Below are 20,697 nucleotides of genomic sequence, written 5' to 3' on the forward strand. Positions count from 1 at the left end.
TAATGAAAGCCAACTCACCATACGCCTTCTTAACAACCCTATCAACCTTGGTCGCAACTTTGCGGGATCTTTGTACTTCGACCTCAAGATCTCTCTGTTCCTCCACACCTCCAAGAATCTTGCCTTTAACCCTGTATTCAGCATTCAAATTCGACCTTCCAAAATGAATGCACATTTATTTCGGTTGAACTCCATCTGCCACTTCTCAGCCCAGCTATGCATCCTGTCAATGTTGTAACCTGCAACAGCCCTCGACACTATCTACAACTCCACTAACCTTCGTGTCATCGGCAAACGTACTAACCCACCCTGCCACTTCCTCATCCAAATCATTTCTAAAAACCACAAAGAGCAGAGGTCCCAGAACAGATCCATGCGGGACACCACTGGTCACTGATCCAGGTGAAATATTTTCCATTAAACACCTCATCTGTTAACCTTTGCCATTCCATCCTCTCTTCCTTATCCACCTTTGCTTTAAAAGATATCATCCCCCCCTCCCCACTACATTCAAAGCTTCTCATACCACGCCTGCGAGACCTCACCCATACAATTAAACCGCACATATTCCTCAATCACTTTCCCAATCTTAGCACAAAACCCTCGGTCTCCTAACAGCCCCACAACCAAACTCCAACTCCTCCTCTGCACTACTCCCTTCTCCAACACCGTATCAACCCAGTGTGGTGCATGGTCCGATATCACAATTGCCGAATATTCCGACCCCTTGACCCTGGCCAACAGTGATTTCCCCACCACAAAAACATCTATTCGTGAATAGGCCTTATGAACTGAAGAGAACAAAGAATACTCCCGCTCCCCCGGGTGCAAGAACCTCCAAGAGTCCACTCCTCCCATTTCCACCATTAGCCCAGCCAAGGCCTTCGCTCCCCCTGACTGGGTAAGCGATCGCAGTTGTGACCTGTCCAGTTCTGTCTCCTGCACCATGTTCCAGTCTCCACCCCCTATCAATTCATGTGAATCTAAGTCAGGATATCCATACACCTTCTTTAAAAACGTTGCATCATCCCAGTTGGGACCATACGTTCTTACCAATGCCACCAACTATTCTCCAAGTACCCTTGTCACTATTACATACATAGAACATAGAACAGTACAGCACAGAACAGGCCCTTCGGCCCTCAATGTTGTGCCGAGCCATGATCACCCTACTCAAACCCACGTATCCACCCTATACCCATAACCCAACAACCCCCCCTTAACCTTACTTTTATTAGGACACTACGGGAAATTTAGCATGGCCAATCCACCTAACCCGCACATCTTTGGACTGTGGGAGGAAACCGGAGCACCCGGAGGAAACCCACGCACACAGGGGGAGGACGTGCAGACTCCACACAGACAGTGACCCAGCCGGGAATCGAACCTGGGACCCTGGAGCTGTGAAGCATTTATGCTAACCACCATGCTACCCTGCTGCCATAAACCTACCTCCCTGATCTGCCAAACTTTCTCCTTTTGGAACCTCACTCTTTTATTCACCAGAACTGCAATTCCCCATGCCCTACTATCAAAACCCGAGTGAAATACCCGGCTAACCCAACCCAGGCTTTCTAAGCCTCGCCTCATCCTTCACTCTCAAATGAGTCTCCTGCAGCATCGCTACATCTGCTTTCAGCTGTTTCAAATGCACAAGCACCCTTGACCTCTTCAATGGACCTCCCAATCCCCTCACGTTCCACGTAACTATCTTAACGGGGGTCTCTTCCCACCGCCCTCCCCCGCTCTCCCACCCACCCTCCTCCCTGCTTATCCACCATCATCATAATTTCGGGCCCGACCCACTGAGTCTGACCCGTCCCTATCCATTGTCAACATCAAACCCCATCCCCCCCTCCCAGAATCCCTCCTTACACTCCTCTCCTCAAGCAAAATGCTTGAATCCATTATCAAGGACTTTATAGCGGAACACTTAGAAAGCAGTTGCAGGATCTGCGTACAGTTCTGGTCGCCACATTACCAGAAGGACGTGGATGCTTTGGAGAAGGTGCAGAGGAGGTTCACCAGGATGTTGCCTGGTATGGAGGGCGCTAACTATGAAGAGAGGTTGAGTAGATTAGGATTATTTTCATTAGAAAGACGGAGGTTGAGGGGGGATCTCATTGAGGTCTACAAAATCATGAGAGGTATAGACAGGGTGGATAGCAAGAAGCTTTTTCCCAGAGTGGGGGACTCTATTACTAGGTCACGAGTTCAAGGTGAGAGGGGAAAAGTTTAAGGGAGATATGCGTGGAAAGTTCTTTACGCAGATGGTGGTGGCTGCCTGGAACGCATTGCGGGTGGAGGGGGCACGATAGCGTCATTTAAGATGTATCTAGACAGATACATGAATGGGCAGGGAGCAGAGGGATACAGATCCTTAGAAAATAGGTGACAGTTTTCGGCCAGTCGATGTGGTATATTTGGATTTTCAGAAGGCATTTGACAAAGTCCCGCATTAGAGATTATTGTGCAAACTTAAAGCACGTGGGATTGAGGGAAAGGCGTTGAGGTGGATAGAAAACTGGTTGGCAGAGAGGAAACAAAGAGTAGGGATTGATGGGTCCTTTTCAAATTATCGTGGAATTTACAGTGCAGAAGGAGGCCATTCGGCCCATCGAGTCTGCACCGGCTCTTGGAAAGAGCACCCTACCCAAGGTCAACACCTCCACCCTATCCCCATAACCCAGTAACCCCACCCAAGACTAAGGGCAATTTTCGACACTAAGGGCAATTTATCATGGCCAATCCACCTAACCTGCACATCCTTGGACTGTGGGAGGAAACCGGAGCACCCGGAGGAAACCCATGCACACACGGGGAGGATGTGCAGACTCCACACAGACAGTGACCCAAGCCGGAATCGAACCTGGGACCATGGAGCTGTGAAGAAATTGTGCTATCCACAATGCTACCGTGCATTGGCAGTCAGTAACCAGTGGGCACCGCAGGGATCAGTGCTGGGACCCCAGCTATTCACAATATATATTGATGAGGGAACAAAATGTACCATCTCAAAGTTTGCAGATGATGAACAGAGAGATCTCGGCATCCAGGTACATAAATCCCTGAAAGTTGCCACCCAGGTTAATAGGGCTGTTAAGAAGGCATATGGTGTGCTAGCCTTTATCAGTAGGGGGATTGAGTTTCGGAGCCACAAGGTCATGCTGCAGCTGTACATAACTCTGGTGCGGCCGCTCCTGGAGTACTGCGTGCAGTTCTGGTCACCACTTTATAGGAAGGGTGTGGAAGCTTTGAAAAGGGTTCAGAGGAGATTTACTAGGATGTTGCCTGGTATGGAGGGAAGGTCTTACGAGGAAAGGCTCAGGGACTTGAGGTTGTTTTCGTTAGAGAGGGTAAGACTGAGAGGTGACTTAATAGAGACATATAAGATAGAGGGTTAGGTAGGGTGGAGAGTGAGAGTCTCTTTCCTCGGATGGTGATGACCAACACGAGGGGACATAGCTTTAAATTGAGGGGTGGTAGATATAGGACAGATGTCAGAGGCAGTTTCTTTACTCAGAGAGTAATAGGGGTGTGGAATGCCCTGCCTGCAACAGTAGTAGACTCGCCAACTTTAAGTGCATTTAAGTGGTCACTGGATAGACATATGGATGAAAATGGAATAGTGTAGGTCAGATAGGCTTCAGATGGTTTCACAAGTCGGCGCAACATCGAGGGCCGAAGGGCCCGTACTGCGCTGTAATGTTCTATGTTCTATACCAAATTAGGTGGGAGGGTGAATTGTGACGAAGATGCAGGGACCCTACAGCAAGATCTGGACAGATTGGGTGAGTGGGCAAACCAATGGCAGATGCAATATGTTGTGTTATGCTGCTTCGGATAACACAGGCTGATACTTGATGCAGTCTTAACTAAAGGATGCTCCAGACTCTGCAATGAGTTCAATGTGTTTATTGATATATTAACACAGTTCTCAAATGAGTTTGACTCTCTGCTAATCTAACTGTAGTAACTCAGTCTAACTGTACCAGCTTGCTCTAAGCCACATGCTGGGGTGTGATGCTGCTGATCAACCCTGTCTAACTCTCTATATGTCGGTCTGTGGAAAGAGGCAGGGTGTGAGTGCCTCATCCCTTTAATAGTGTTTATGTCATGCCCCCTTGTGGTGATGCCACCTCTGCGTGTCCCGACTGCCCATTGGTTGTGCCCTATTCTGAATGTTCATCGGCTGCATGGCTGCATATCATGACATACCCCCCTTTTTTTTTACATGTGAATGTGTCTGTCTAATGTGACTGACTGAGGAATACAGAACAGAACAAACAAAACAAATGCTCATCAGTCCAGTCTCTGAGGCTTGCGTCTGATCCTCGTCGACCGCCGGAGAGGTGGTGGAGGGGACGACGGTGTCTTGACAGGCAAGGGGGAGGCACGACTGGTGACCTCGTGGCTCGAGGTGTCTGGAGGTGGCAATTTGACATGTGGAAATGGAGGGGAAAGTGGTTGTGGGCATGCAACTTTTCACAGTGCCCTTCGATTCCTTCGCACAATGGAGCCATCAGCCACACGTATGACATAGGATCTGGGTGCGGCCTGTCGAACAGCGACAGCTGGAGCAGACCACCCACCATCCGGTATCTTGATCCCGACTGTGTCTGCCGAGGGTAGCCTGTCCAGATCAGTGGCATGTGCGTCATCGCCCTGCTTCTGGCTGTCGCGAAGCTGCTGCATCTTCTGCAGCATCGGGACGTGATCAATGTTGGGCAGGTGTATGGCTGGAAGCGTCGTCCGCAGGTCCCTGTTCATCAGCAGTTGAGCTGGCGACATGCCAGTGGACAAGGGAGTCGCCCGGTACGCAAGTGGAGCCAGGTGTATGTCGGAAGCGGAGTCCTAGGCCTTGCGGATGAGCTGCTTAACGATGTGCACCCCTTTTTTCGACTTTGCCATTGGACTGTGGATAGTGCGGGCTACAGGTGACAAGCTTGAAATTGTAGCTCTTGGCAAAAGTCTCCAGAGCATGGTGCTGTGGCAGATTCATGAGGGACACCTGGGGTTGTGGACCAGATTATGGTATTGTCAACGTAGACACGAACCGTTTCTATTCCCTCCATCATCTGTTCCATAATGTGATGGAAAATCTCTGATGCCGAGATGATGCCAAATTGCATTTGGTTGCAGCAGAATCTGCTACATTCTTCATTCTTCGGGGATTCTCAACTGTGGAAGCACGGGCCATCGTCGCTCATGACGGTGTTCGGGATGACATGCCGTGAGAATCTCTCTTTACACGCTTTGATGACGGTCCGTGAGGTGAGGTCTGGCAGCTTCAGCACCTCAGGATAGTTTGAAAAGTAATCGATGATTAAGATATAGTCGCGAACATTCGTGTGGAATAGGTCAATGCCAACCTTGCACCACGGAGAGGTCTCTAGGTCATGTGGTTGGAGCGTCTCCTTGCTCTGCGTTGGTTGGAACCTCTGACAGGTTTCGCATTTCAGGACCATGTCCGTGATGTCCTGGCTGATGCCGGGCCAGTAGACAGCTTGCTGAGCTCTGCGTCTGCACTTTTCTACGCCCAGGTGTCCCTTATGAATCTGCCACAGCACCATGCTCTGTAGACGTAGCGGGATGACTATCCTGTCCAGCTTGAGCAGGATGCCATCGATCGGCGTCAGGTCATACTTGACGTTGTAGAATTGAAGGCATTGCCCTTTCTGCCAGCCATTGCGGAGGTTGTGGATGACTCGCTGCAACAGGGGGTCTTTGACCGTCTCTTCTCGGATGAGAACTATCTTCTCATCTGTTGCCAGGAGAGTGCTTGCACACAGTTGTACCTGCAATTCAATGTGCTGGATGATCTCCAGTGGTTTGCTGGGTGAGTTGACGGAGCGGGACAATGCACTGGCGATGATGAGCTCCTTTCCAGAGGTGTACACCAAATTGAAATCATACCTCCGGAGTTTGAGCAGAATTCTGTGCGAGGCGTCATGCCGTTCAGGTCCTTTTGGATGATGTGGACCGGAGGCCTGTGATCCGTATCAACCCTAAATGTTGGCAAGCCGTAGACATAATCATGAAATTTGAGGATGCCGGTGAGAATACCTAACCACTCCTTCTCAATCTGCGCATATTTGGTCTCAGTGGGTGTCATTGCCCGTGATGCGTATGTTACTGGTACCCAGGATGACGTGTCGTCTCTTTGAAGCAACACCACCCCAATGCCATCCTGACTCGCATCTTGGTCTCTCGGCCTGGGTCAAAGAATGCGAGGATGGGTGCAATGATGAGCTTGGCTTTCAACTCCAGCCACTCTGTTCGGTGCTCCGCCTACCACTCAAAGGCAGTTGATTTTTTTCACCAAGTTGCGTAGGGCCGTGGTGTGTGTAGCCACATTCGGAATGAACTTGCCAAGGAAATTGACCATTCCCAGGAAGCGCAGTACTGCCTTCTTGTCTTCGGGGACTTTCATTGCCTCGATGGCTTTAATTTTGTCTGTGTCCAGGCGCACACCATGTTGTGAAATCTGATCACCCAGGAACTTCAGCGTGGATGTCCCAAAACAGCACTTGGACCTGTTTAGCTTGAGGCCATGTTCATGTATGCGTTGGAATACTTTCTTGAGTCGCGACACATGTTCCTCTGGGGTTGTGGACCAGATTATGGTATCGTCAACTTAGACACGAACCGTTTCTATTCCCTCCATCATCTGTTCCATGATGCGATGGAAAATCTCTGATGCCGAGATGATGCCAAATGGCATTTGGTTGTAGCAGAATCTGCCAAAAGGCGTGTTGAAGGTGCAGAGCCTTCTGCTGGATTCTTAAAGTTGGATTTGCCAAAATCCTTGGGATGCGTCCAATTTTGTGAAGAAACGCGCGTGTGCCATCTCACTCGTGACTTCTTCCCTATTCGGGATGGGGTAATGTTCCCGCATAATGTTTTTGTTCAGATCCTTAGGGTCAATGAAGATGCGTAGCTCCCCTGAAGGCTTCTTTACGCACACCATCGGGCTGACCCAGTCGGTTGGTTCAGTGACCTTCGAGATGATGCCTTTTTGTTGTAGACTCGTGAGCTCTGCCTTCAGGCGCTCTCTCAGTGGAGCAGGGACACGTAATGGTACGTGGAGGACTGGCTTGGCATCAGGCCGCAGTAGAATCTTGTACTCGTACAGCAGCGTGCCCATCCCACTAAATCCATCTGGGTACTGGGTTAAGATGTCGTCAATGCTGGCCTGAAGATCCGAATGGGACGGCGTCATGGTGTAGACCCTTTGAATGAGGTTCAGTTGCTTGCAGGCGTGCACACCTAGCAGGGACGCCCTGTCTGGTTTAACAATCTCGAAGCGTAAGCTTGCTTGTGTGTGTCGGCTGGACACCTGCAGATGGCAGGACCCCAGTGCCTTGATTGCGTTTCCATTGTAGTCCAGGAGTTTGCAGGCAGCTGGAAGGATTGTGGGGGGCTCCTTGATTCTCTTGAAATCCACTGTGAAATCAGGTTGGCGGAGGCACCTGTGTCCAGTTTGAACTGGATAGGGCAGTAGTTGACCTTCATCACTTCATGCCATTCGTCCTCGGAATCCATGGCCAGGATTGATTGGACTTGCGATGTGTCCGGTGTGGTGTATTCGCACTTTGCAATAATGCCCACTCGGTAAGTGTTGTCCAGGTATTCATCATCTGGATCCGTCGCACTGCCTGGATCAGAGTCATGCATTCGGTGTTGCACACTTCTGATGCGCCGCTGTCGGAATTGGGAGTGCTGGCTCCTGACTGGTGGTGCAGATCTGCACAGGGCTGCATAGTGGTTGGGTTTCCCACAGTTTAAACAGCGTTTGCCTTTTGCAGGGCAGTTATTTTAAAAATGGGCGATGCCGCAATTCGCACACATCACGGCATCATGACGCTCAGTGTGTCGTTACGCATGCGCGGTGCGGTTCTCGGACGTTTGCACCTGCGCAGTACGGTTTTCGGCCGCTTCGTGTTCCCGATCGCATTGCGCATGCGTCGAGCCCCGGGAAGAACGCGCGAAATGGCCGCTTTCGTCAATGTGGAGGCTCTGCATCAGGGAGATGGCCTGAACACTCTCCACCTCAAGGAAGGCTTGTTTTTCACTTTCTGCCGTTTAGTACTGTGAATAGCGATTTTTATGGTGCTCATGCACAGTACACTTTTCAATCGTGACTGGCAGGGTCATGTGCTTGATTTTCAACAATTGCTCTCGCAGAGGATCAGAGTGGACTCCAAAAATGATTTGGTCTCTGATCATGGAGTCAGTGATATCACCGAAGTTGCAGGATTGCGCTCGCAGTCTAAGGTTAGTTAGATAGGAGTTGAAGGATTCGTCTTTACCTTGCATCCTCTGCTTGAAGATGTAGCAGTTGAAGATTTTGTTGGTGTCCACCTCGCAGTGGCAGTTGAATTTGTCCAGAATGGTTTGGAACTTTGTTTTGTCCTGCCCTTCGGAAAAGTGAAAGGAGTTGAAGATCTCTATCGCCTGGTCACCCACAGTGGTGAGTAGAAGAGCTATAGAACAGTACAGCACAGAACGGGCCCTTCGGCCCTCAATGTTGTGCCGAGCCATGATCACCCTACTCAAACCCACGTATCCACCCTATACCCATAACCCAACAACCCCCCCTCTTAACCTTACTTTTATTAGGACACTACGGGCAATTTAGCATGGCCAATCCACCTAACCCGCACATCTTTGGACTGTGGGAGGAAACCGGAGCACCCGGAGGAAACCCACGCACACAGGGGGAGGACGTGCAGACTCCACACAGACAGTGACCCAGCCGGGAATCGAACCTGGGACCCTGGAGCTGTGAAGCATTTATGCTAACCACCATGCTACCCTGCTGCCCATCTTCGCTATCTTCGAGCTATCTTCGAGCATCGGTCGCGCCATTGAGGTCGGATGCTTCCATGTAAAGTTAATATTTCTGCCTGAATGATCGCCAGTTGCACTAAGATTGCCGGTGGTCCTGAACTGATGAGGAGCCTGAATCTTGTCCATTGTGCCTGTATTCGGTAGCTGGTTGTCACAGATCTTGCTGAGTTGAACTAAATAGATTGAACAGTTACTCCTGGTATCTTGTGTTGTGTTATGCTGCTTCGGATAACACAGGCTGCCACTTGATGCTGTCTTAACTAAAGAATGCTCCAGACTCTGAAATTAGTTCAACGTGTTTATTGAACTATTAACACAGTTCCCAAATTAGTTCGACTCTCGGCTAATCTAACTGCAGTAACTCAGTCTAACTGTACCAGCTTGCTCTAAGCCACGTGCTGGGGTGTGATGCTGCTGATCAACCCTGTCTAACTCTCTAGATGTCTGTGGAAAGAGGCAGGATGTGAGTGCTTCATCCCTTTTATAGTGTTTATGTCATGCCCCCTTGTGGTGATGCCACCTCTGAGTATCCTGACTGCCCATTGGTTGTGTCCCAGTCTGAGTGTTCATTGGTTGCATGTTTGCATATCATGACACAGTATAATTTGGATAAGTGTGAGGTTATTCATTTTGGAAGCAAAAACAGGAGGGCAGATTACTACCTGAATGGTTGTAAATTGGGAGAGGGGAGTGTGCAACGGGACCTGGGTGTCCTTGTGCACCATTCGCTGAAGTTAAGCATGCAGGTGCAGCAGGCGATAAAGAAGACTAATGGTGTGTTAGCCTTCATTGCAAGAGGTTTCGAGTATAGGAGCAGGGTGCATTGCTGCAATTGTACGGGGGCTTGGTGAGGCCATACTTGGAGTATTGTGTTCCGTTTTGGTCTCCTTCTCTGAGGAAGGGTGTTCTTGCTCTCGAGGGAGTGCAGTGAAGGTTTACCAGACTGATTCCTGGATGGCAGGACTGTCATATGAGGAGAGATTGACTAGGTTGGGATTGTTCTCGCTGGAGTTCTGAAGAATGAGGGGGGATCTCATAGAGACTTATAACATTCTAACAGGACTAGACAAGGTAGATGCAGGGAAGATGTTACCAATGATGGGTGTGTCCAGAATGAGGGGTCACAGTCAGAATTCAGAGTAAACCATTTCGGACAGAGATAAGGAGACATTTCTTCATACAAAGAGTGGTGAGCCTGTGGAATTCATTACCCCAGGAAGCAGTTGATGCTAAAACTTTGAATATATTCAAGAGGCGGCTGGGTATTGCACTTGGGGAGAATGGGATCAAAGGCTATGGGGAGAAAACAGGATTAGGCTATTGAGTTGGATGATCAGCCATGATCGTGATGAATGGCGGAGCAGGCTCGAAGGGGCAAAACGCCTCCTCTTGCTCCTATCTTCTATGTATCTATGTATCTCTCAAAGAAACCGCACCCAGTGTCAATTCCCTCTCTCCCTTTTCTCACGTCCGAGGCCCATTGAAACCTGCGCACCAGCCCCCTCTCTCCACAACACCTTCATTCGCGAGCCGACTGAAGTTAGCTAGTGCGGGTGCCCTGCTCAGGCATTTCCCCCCCTCCTGTCCAGTCCCAGGGAAAAAAAACAATCAAACATCTTCTTTTCATTAAAAAAATGTCGCTAGAAGTAACAGCAACAAAAGTCTTTAAAATCTATAGCAGCATGAAGTAAGAACATTATTCAAAGCTACAAAGAACAATAATAAAAAACTTTTAACCTCTGTAACAGTATGAATTAGGAACTTCCGTCCCAAGGCTTCTGCCTTCATAAATGCCTCCGCCACCTTCACTGTCTCAAAATAAAAGTCTCTAGGTCACCCTTAGCTTTGCTGGTACACCACTCCAAACCGCACTCCATTCTTGTACAGCCGCCGTCACTCGGCTGAACGCCGCTCGCCACTTTGCCAGTTCCACCATCAAGTCCTGATAGATACGAACCTTGGCACCAGCCCATTGCATCTCCCGCTCCTTCTTTGCCCAGTTCAGTACCTTCTCCTTCATGTGATATCTGTGAAATTTGGCTCGTTTAACTTAGGCTTAGGCCTCAGCGACCCATGAGCTTGGTCCAATTCATGCCGAGAGGGTTCTTCTCCCTCCCCCATCAGTTCTGCCAGCAAAGTACTCTGTCGGCCTCGGGTTCTCCGCCCCCTCGGGCAGGCCCACAATCCTTAAATTTTGTCGTCTCGAATGGTTCTCCAAATCCTCCAGCTTTGCTCGCAGCCCCTTATTGGCCTCAAACACCCTCTGCAACTCATCTCACATCGAGGTGAGCTGATCGCTGTGCCGCGACATGGCCTCCTCCACTTCCTTCATCTTCTCACTCTGTTCCCTCACCTCGGCTGACGCCATTACAACAGCTACCTTCACAGGGGCAATTGCCTCCTCTACCAACACCTTCAGTGCCACTGCTATCTACTTTCTCATCACCTGCTTTGCAAACTGCTTTTCGAGCTCTAGAGACACCACCTCAGCCATCCTCTCTGCTGTAAGCAGTACGGCTCCATCCAGCGGCCCGGCCTCCACCCTCTTGTCAGTCCCCGGACTGGTCCTCACGCTCGACGGCAAGCTCTCATTCTCTCCCTTTCTCGCTGCTATCTTCCTCTGACTTTTGGACATCTTTCGCCTCTTTAGCAGTTCTTAGTCTTTCATGAATTTCCCCCAGGACTGGGCATTAAAAATTCCCAAAAGAAAAAAAACATTTGGGGCAGCAGGGTAGCATGGTGGTTAGCATAAATGCTTCACAGCTCCAGGGTCCCAGGTTCGATTCCCGGCTGGATCACTGTCTGTGTGGAGTCTGCACGTCCTCCCCCTGTGTGCGTGGGTTTCCTCCGGGTGCTCCGGTTTCCTCCCACAGTCCAAAGATATGCGGGTTAGGTGGATTGGCCATGCTAAATTGCCCGTAGTGTCCTAATAAAAAAGTAAGGTTAAGGGGAGGGTTGTTGGGTTACGGGTATAGGGTGGATACGTGGGTTTGAGTAGGGTGATCATGGCTCGGCACAACATTGAGGGCCGAAGGGCCTGTTCTGTGCTGTACTGTTCTATGTTCTATGTTCTATGCTCCTCAAGCCAGAGCCACCCAACGTGCGACGACCCCTCTACATGCTGCCTCCTGTTCTGGGCCCTGCCCCGCTGCTCCAACTGCCTCCTGTTCTGGGCCCTGCCCCGCTGCTCCGACTGCCTCGTGTTTGGGCCCTGCCCCACTGCTCCGACTGCCTCCTGTTCTGGGCCCTGCCCCGCTGCTCCGACTGCCTCCTGTTCTGGGCCCTGCCCCGCTGCTCCGACTCCCTCCTGTTCTGGGCCCTGCCCCGCTGCTCCGACTGCCTGCTGTTCTGGGCCTGCCCCGCTGCACCGACTGCACTCCTGTTCTGGGCCCTGCCCCGCTGCTCCGACTGCCTCCTGTTCTGGGCCCTGCCCCCTGCTCCGACTGCCTCCTGTTCTGGCCCTGCCCCTCTGCTTCGACCTGCCTTGTGTTTGGGCCCTGCCCCGCTGCTCCGACTGGCTGCTGTTCTGGGCCCTGCTCCGACTGCCTCCTGTTCTGGGCCCTGCCCCACTGCTCCGACTGCCTCCTGTTCTGGGCCCTGCCCCGTTGATCCGACTGCCTGCTGTTCTGGGCCCTGCCCTGCTGCTCCGACTGCCTCCTGTTCTGGGCCCTGCCCCGCTGCTCCGACTGCCTCCTGTTCTGGGCCCTGCCCCGCTGCTCCGATTGCCTCCTGTTCTGGGCCCTGCCCCGCTGCTCCGATTGCCTCCTGTTCTGGGCCCTGCCCCGCTTCTCCGACTGCCTCCTGTTCTGAGCCCTGCTCCGACTGCCTCCTGTTCTGGGCCCTGCCCCGCTTCTCCGACTGCCTCCTGTTCTGAGCCCTGCCCCGCTGCTCCGACTGCCTCCTGTTCTGGGCCCTGCCCCGCTGCTCCGACTGCCTCCTGTTCTGGGCCCTGCCCCGCTGCTCCGACTGCCTCCTGTTCTGGGCCCTGCCCCGCTGCTCCGACTGCCTCCTGTTCTGAGCCCTGCCCCGTTGCTCTGACTGCCTGCTGTTCTGGGCCCTGCCCCGCTGCTCCGACTGTCTCCTGTTCTGGGCCCTGCCCCGCTGCTCCGACTGCCTCCTGTTCTGGGCCCTGTTCTGGCAGCTTCAAGCACTGCCCTCAGTCTCACTGCTCCAGCTGCTTCACACTCTGCTCACAGTCCTGCTGCTCTAGCTGCTCCACACTCCAGCTGCCTTACCCTCAGCTACCGTTTTGGCTGCCTCGCATCCTGGATTTGGGCTTGCTGCCTCGACTGCCTTGTGTCAAACTCTGCCCCACCTCTCCAACTGCCACGCATTCCGGGCTCGACGCCTCCGGTCCGACTGCCCGACACTCCCTCAGGGTTTTTCACTGGTTTCAATCTGGCTTGGATTGGTGCCCGTCCCTCGAGGCCTAAAGGCCGAAAAAGATCGGGGGGGAGGGAAACGGGAAACCCCCCCCCCCCCCCGAAAAAGCCGAAAAAATATCCGATGGCGGCTCTCCTTCAATCCCTTCTTAAACAATGGAACAACATTTTCATTTCTCCAGTCCTCCCCAGAACATCTGCTATCTCCCCCTGACCTCCTTCAGTAGCCTTGGAAACAATTCATTTGGCTCTGGCGACTTGTCAACTATCAGGTGTTCCTCCTGGACTGGAATATCTGCATCATCTGTTTCCTTTGTAAATACGGATTCAAAATATTTCCCACAGCCTCTGCATCTGCACACAAGTTCCTTTCTTCATCTCTGATCGGTCCCTCTTTTTCCTTAACTAACCTTTTACCATTAATATATTAGTAAAAGATCTTTAGGGCTTTCTTTAATTTTACTTGCTCATCTTTTTTCATGCCCTCTTTGATTTCTTTATTTTCTTTTTGACTTTGTCCCTGCATTTCCGAGATTCATCTAGGCTATCTGCAGTGCTTAGAATAGAATAGAATAGAATCCCTACAGTGCAGTAGGAGGTCATTTGGCCCATCGAGTGTGCACCGACCCTCTGAAAGAGCACCCAGGCTTACTCCCCCACCCTATCACCATAACTCTATTACCCTATCTAGTTTTCACACAAGGGGCGAATTAGCATGGCCAATCCATCTAGCCTGCATATATTTGGACTGTTGGAGAAAACTGGACCACCCAGGGGAAACCTATACAGACACGGGGAGAATGTGCAAGCTCCACACAGTCACCCAAGGCCAGAATTGAACCAGGATTCCTGGTGCCGTGAGGCAGCAGCACTAACCACTGTGTCGCTCTAAGTTCTTTGTGCCTATTGTACACTTTCTTTTTCTTTTTCAGCCATGTCCGTTCTCATTTCGACAAAATCTACCTCCCCCTAGTTCAAAATTTTTACTCCTTCATTATCTCTGTCCTTTTCCACACTAATACTGAATCTAACTGAATTATGATCACTTTCCCCAATGTGGTCACAATTATCACTTCACCCACTTGCCCTTCTTTGTTCTCCAAGACTCGGTCTGGAATTGCATCTCTTCTCGTTGGGTTTGTCACTAATTGGTTGAAAAAAATTCCTGGACACACTGCATGAATTTTTCTCCCTCAGTTCCCCTTATATTGTTTGATATTGGGACAGTTAAAGTCTCCTCCTATAGTTGTCCTCCTGTTCTTACAGGCAAAAATTTGCCTATATATTTGCTCTTCTAACTCCCTTTCGCTATTTGGGGTTCTGTAGTATACGCCCAGTCATGTTACTGCTCCTTTTCTATTTCTGCATTCAACACATAAAGTCTTGTTTGTTGACCCGTTTAGTATATCATCCCTTCTTGCAACTGGAATTGATTCTTTAACCATTAGTGCTACTCCCCTTTGTTATCTCCTGTCTGAAAACTCTGTTTCCAGGGATATTGAGCTGCCAATTTAGCCAGGTTTCCATTGTAGCAAACAACATCATGTTGCCATGTATCTACCTGTGCCCTTATCTCATCTACTTTATTTGTAATACTCCTTGCATTGCAGCGGGCGGCACGGTAGCACAGTGGCTAGCACTGTTGCTTCACAGCTCCAGGGTCCCAGGTTCAATTCCTGGCTTGGGTCACTGTCTGTGCGGAGTCTTCACATTCTTCCCGTGTCTGCGTAGGTTTCCTCTGGGTGCTCCGGTTTCCTCCCACAAGTCCCGAGAGACATGCTGTTAGGTGAATTGGACATTCTGAATTCTCCCTGTGAATCTGAACATTGTGCCGGAATGTGGCGAGAAGGGGTTTTCACAGTAACTCTATTGCAGTGTTAATGTAAGCCTACTTGTGACAATAATAAAGATTATTATGCATTGAGCTATAAACAGTTCAACCCTACCATTTCCCTTGCTGGAGACTTTTTGAACTTTGCTTCTCCTGTAATTCCAAGTCAATCTATCTATTTATCCATCCATCCATTGTCCGTCCATCCCGTACTTTGCAAGCCAATGCAGTACCTCCATTCCCCTGATCGTGACTTATCTGATCCTGCTGTTGGGATCCCATTCCCCTGCCACACTAGTTTAAATACTCCCCAATAGAACTAGTAAAAATCCCCGCAAGGACATTGGCCCCAGCTCTGCCCGGGTGCAGCCCTGCCCCAGATCCCCTCTTATTCTTCTTAATTCCAGTGAATACAAGCCCACTTGACTCAATTTCTCCTCCTATGAAAATTCTGTCATCCCAGGAATCCGTCTGATGAACCTTTGCTGCATTCCCTCAATGGCAAATATACCCTGACTTAGATAAGATACCAAAACTGCACACAGTACTCCCAAGGCTAGCATGGAACAAACCAGCCAATTCATTTTCAGGGGGTGGAAGCAGTCCTCCATCCTGTAAAATGCCCCCCCCCCCCCCCCCCCCCCCCCCCCCCCCCCCCCCCCGAGAATGGGAAAGAAGACGACGGCTGGAGAATAATGTAGGGAGATTTGAAATTTTACTTTTATTGAAATTATACACTTTGGCAGAAGGAGTGGAAGGTTTTTAAAGGTTGTGGGTCTAGAAAATATTGGGACTCAGAAGCTAGTACACCAGTCACTGAAATAAAACATGCAGGTACAGCAAACCATTAGGAAGGCAGATGTATGGCAGAAGGCAGAGCTGAGTCCAAAAAAGATCAGCCATGATCTCATTGAATGGCGGAGCAGGCACGAGGGGCCAGATGTCCTACTCCTGCTCCTAGTTCTTATGTATGTTGGTCTTCATTGCAAGAATACTTGAGTACATGAACAAGGATGTCTTACTGCAGCTGTACAGGGTTTTGGTGTGACCACATCTGGAGTATTGTGTGCAGTTTTGGCCTCCTTATCCAAGAAAGGATAGACTCATCATCGAGGGAGTGCAGTGAAGTTTCACCAGACTGATTCCTGGGATGGCAGGATTGTTGCATGAGGAGGGATTGGTTCAACTGGACCTGGACTCATTGAAACGTATAAAATTTTGACAGGGCTGGACAGACTAGGGGGGGATCTAGAACAAGGGGTCACACTCTCAGGATTCGGGGTAGGCCATTTAGGACTGGGATGAGAAATTTCTTCATCCTGATTGTGGTGAAACTATGGAATTCTCCAATGTAGAAGACTGTGGTGGCCAAGTCCCTGAATATATTTAAGACTGAAACAGATAGATTTCTAGACTCTAAAGGTGTCAAGGGGTATGGGGAGAATGTGACGTTGAGATGGAGGATTGGGAATGATCATATTGAATGGCGGAGCAGGCTCGAAGTGTCAAATGGCTTACTCCAGCTCCTGTTTTCTATGTTACTAAGTTATGAGTTGAAGCTGAAACATTTTGGACTGATCTAGGAACTGGAGGATTGTGAGGTGACGTAATAGAAACTTTCAAGGTGAGCAGAAATGTTGATATAATAAGTAAAAGTCAGTAACCAGAGGCTATATGGGACAAGATCTGGATGAGAGACTAGGAGACATTTTTCACTCAGAGCACTCACTTAGGGCAGCACGGTAGCTCAAGTGGATAGCACTGTGGCTTCACAGCGCCTGGGTCCCAGGTTCAATTCCCCGCTGGGTCACGAGCTGTGTGGAGTCTGCACGTTCTCCCCGTTTCTGCCTGGGTTTCCTCTGGGTCCTCCGGTTTCCTTCCACAGTCCAAAGACGTGCAGGTTAGGTGGATTGGCCATGATAAATTGCCCTCAGTGACCAAAAAGGTTAGAAGCGTTTATTGTGTTACAGGGATAGGATGGAAGTGAGGGCTTAAATGGGTCGGTTCAGACTCTATGGGCCAAATGGCCTCCTTCTGCACTGTATCTTCTATGTTCATTGTCAGGATCTGAAGCAGTCTACCTGGAAAGGGGGTGGAAGCTGATTTTGTAATTATTTTTCACAGGGGATTTAACAGTTACATGAGAATGAGGAACTTGCAGCGATACGGAAATAGGCAGGATGTGATAATAAACATGACTACTCTTTCAAGGAGCAAGCACATGACTCATGGGCTGACTGGCCTCCTTTTGTGAAATAAGTTTCTATGATTCTAGTGTTAAAAATCTATCAAAAAAGACTTAAAAAGGTAGTTACATCTGTAAAAGCTGAGAGTAGAACAGCATCAACCCTGCCTGATTATCTCTCAACTTGGGTAATTATATTGATATGAGGCATGTGTGGAACATCATAGAATCCCTACAGTGCAGAAGGAGGCCATTCACCCATCAAGTCTGCACCCTACCTCGGCCCAGTCCCCCATCCCTGTAACCCTGCCTAACCTGCACATCTTTGGACACTAAGGGGCTATTGAGAATGACCAATCCACCTGATTTGCACATCTTTGGACTCTGGGAAGAAACCAGAGCACCCGGAGAAAACCCCACAGACACGGGGGGAGAATGTACAAACTCCACACAGTCACCCAAGGCCGGATTGAACCCTGGTCCCTGGCACTGTAAGGCAGCAGTACGAACCACCGTGCCACCCTATCAACATGAGCATCGACATATTGGGCCTGATCTTGTAAGTAATAATCTCTATAATGTATAACTGTCTGTTGTGGGAGCTTCACCGGTAGTTATTCAACTATACGCACTTCACTCTCCAACTGACCAGACAACATTTAGAATCATAGAATGTACAGTCTAGAAGGAGGCCATTCGGTCCATCGAGTCTGCACCGGCCCTTGGAAAGCCATGCTGCTTAAGCCCACACCTCTAACCCATCCCTGCAACCCCACCCAAACTTTTTGAAGACTGTGGGCAATTTAGCATGGCCAAACCACCTAACCTGCACATCTTTGGACTGTGGCAGGAAACCGAAGCACCCGGAAGAAACCCACGCAGACACAGGGAAGACGTGCAGACTCCGCACAGACTGTGACCCAAGCGGTATCGAACCTGGGACTCTGGAGCTGTGAAGAACAACGCTAACCACTGTGCTACTGTGCCACCCAAAAGTTCAATTTAAACTTTTATTGGAAGCTATGGCAAGGGAGCTGCACTATCACCAGATGACTTACCAGCTCCCTGACCACAGAAAATACAGGTCAATTATAATTTGAGTGTTATCTGGAGTAATTAACATACACCAATCAAAAGAATACATCTGTTCAAAAATTATGTGTCCATTCACAATTAATAACTCGGATTACGTAATGCATTATACATCAGTATAGTTACCAGTCATAACCAAGACACGTACACAATATTATAATGTGCCAAGTGCATAGACGCCTCTTATCTACAAGCTCTCAGTCAGTTAGTAGATTAAGTAAACACCTGAGCTAAAGCCCTCCAAACTCCCATTGTCCTGTGTTCTTTCATGATCACATGAGCGGCAGTTGCCTGGTATCAATCAACTTTATGTGCGCAGGCATCCTTGCCTCAGTTACAAGTCTTTGGGAGTTTTATCTGTTGCCATTGCAATGGCTTGTCTAACAATAATAATCTTTATTGTCACAAGTAGGCTTACATTAACACTGCAATGAAGTTACTGTGAAAATCCCCTATTCGCCACACTCTGCCTGTTCGAGGGAGAATTCAGAATGTCCAAATTACCTAACAGCACTTCTTTTGGCACTTGTGGGAGGAAACTGGAGCACCCAGAGGAAACCCACGCAGACACGGGGAGAACGTGCAGACCCCGCACACACAGTGACTCAAGCCGGGGATCGAACCTGGGACCCTGGCGCTGTGAAGCGACAGTGTTAACCACTGTAGTCTCTACAAGCAAGAACTCATGTTAACCCTTAGGTTTTATTTAAATTTGGGATATAGATTTATACCTAAATCTATTTCTTCACTGTCAAACTATCTCAACATTAGAATACAGTACTGATTTGTAGTTGTGACTTTACAGGGCTATAATGAAAAACATCCTGTTGATATGGTTTATTTTTCAGCTGACCATGCCCACCCCGATGCCCGAATACCTAAATGTACATTACATCTGCGAATCTGCCTCCAGACTTCTTTTCCTCTCCATGCACTGGGCGAGATCCATTCCGGCATTCCAAGCTCTCGGGTAAGCCTCGAAATTCATACATCCTGGCATGGAACTACTGCTATTGTTGTACCATTTCTTAAAAAGGGAGGAATGATAGACTGACTAATTGCAAACTAGTCAACTTAACTTTAATGGTGAACAAATTGTTGGAAAGGCACTGAATATTCAATATCGGTCAGTATGGATTTGTTAATGGAAGTTCTTGTCTGACAAACTTGATTGAATCTTTTGAAATGTCGATGAGTTAGTGCGAGTGATGTAGTTGACATGAATTTTAGCGAGGCATTTGGCAAAGTAAAATCTCATGCAACCCAAAGGAAAATCAAATCTAAAATAGGTTCGGCGGCAGGAGGAAATGGGTAATGGTTGATTGTTGGCTTTGTAACTGGAAGGCTGTTTCCAGTGGGGTTTGTGGTATATATCAGTGATTTAGACTTAAAGTGTGGGGCATGATTGAGAATTTCTAGATGATACAAAAATGAGTCATATGACTTTAGTGAGGAAGAAACCTTTAGATATAGATGATCTTAGATTTGTTAGTTGGGCAGAAAAGTGGAAAATAGGATTTAGTCCAGATAGGTGTGAGGTAATACATTTTGGGAGATGCAGTAAAGTAAGGGATACACAATAAATGCTGAACAATGTAGAGGAACAGAGGAATGCATGTCAACAAATTCCACAGGTAGATAGATTTGTGAACAAGCACACGGATACCAGATTTTCGGCGGGAGCAGTGGCCAGGGGGTCTGTCGGGAAGGTAAGTTTAACCTTTAAAAACCTACCTTCAGAGCTGTAGGAAGTCGGCCGTGGGGATTTCTGGGAAGATTTGTTAGTACCTGTATATAAGTTGGGTGGTTGCTAAACCCGAGACACTACACTTGTAGTGTCCCCGACCCTTCCACCTCCTCTAACCTAAGGGGTTGAGTGAATATCAGATAAGCTCTTCCTTTCTTTTTCTTGTTTTATCGCGAGGGGATGGCAGGGAAGGCAGTAAAATGTTCCTCCTGCAGAATGTTTGAGGTGAGGGACACCGTCAATGTCCCTGCTGATTTCACCTGTGGGAAGTGCACCCATCTCCAGCTCCTCAGAAACTGAGTTAGGGAACTGGAGCTGGATGAACTTCGGATCATTCGGGAGGCAGAGGTGGTCATAGATAGTAGCTTCAGGGATAGAACATAGAACATAGAACGATACAGCGCAGTACAGGCCCTTCGGCCCTCGATGTTGCACCGACATGGAAAAAAAAAACTAAAGGCCATCTAACCTACACTATGCCCTTATCATCCATATGCTTATCCAATAAATTTTTAAATGCCCTCAATGTTGGCGAGTTCACTACTGTTGCAGGTAGGGCATTCCACGGCCTCACCACTCTTTGCGTAAAAAACCCACCTCTGACCTC

At 49.1% G+C, this 20,697-nt stretch overlaps 1 protein-coding gene across 5 annotated transcripts in view; it reads left to right on the plus strand.

The window, feature by feature from the left end:
• Positions 1-20,697, plus strand: part of nr2c2 (nuclear receptor subfamily 2, group C, member 2) — a 413,970-nt gene that overhangs the window by 291,383 nt on the left and 101,890 nt on the right. For all 5 annotated transcript variants that reach the window (XM_038810866.1, XM_038810865.1, XM_038810869.1 and 2 more), the window contains one exon: positions 19,192-19,313. In XM_038810866.1, the coding sequence (XP_038666794.1) occupies positions 19,192-19,313 (122 nt within the window). The remainder of the gene's footprint in view (positions 1-19,191; positions 19,314-20,697) is intronic.

The sequence above is a fragment of the Scyliorhinus canicula genome, chromosome 11, assembly GCF_902713615.1.
Source record: "Scyliorhinus canicula chromosome 11, sScyCan1.1, whole genome shotgun sequence".
Classification (NCBI taxonomy): domain Eukaryota; kingdom Metazoa; phylum Chordata; class Chondrichthyes; order Carcharhiniformes; family Scyliorhinidae; genus Scyliorhinus; species Scyliorhinus canicula.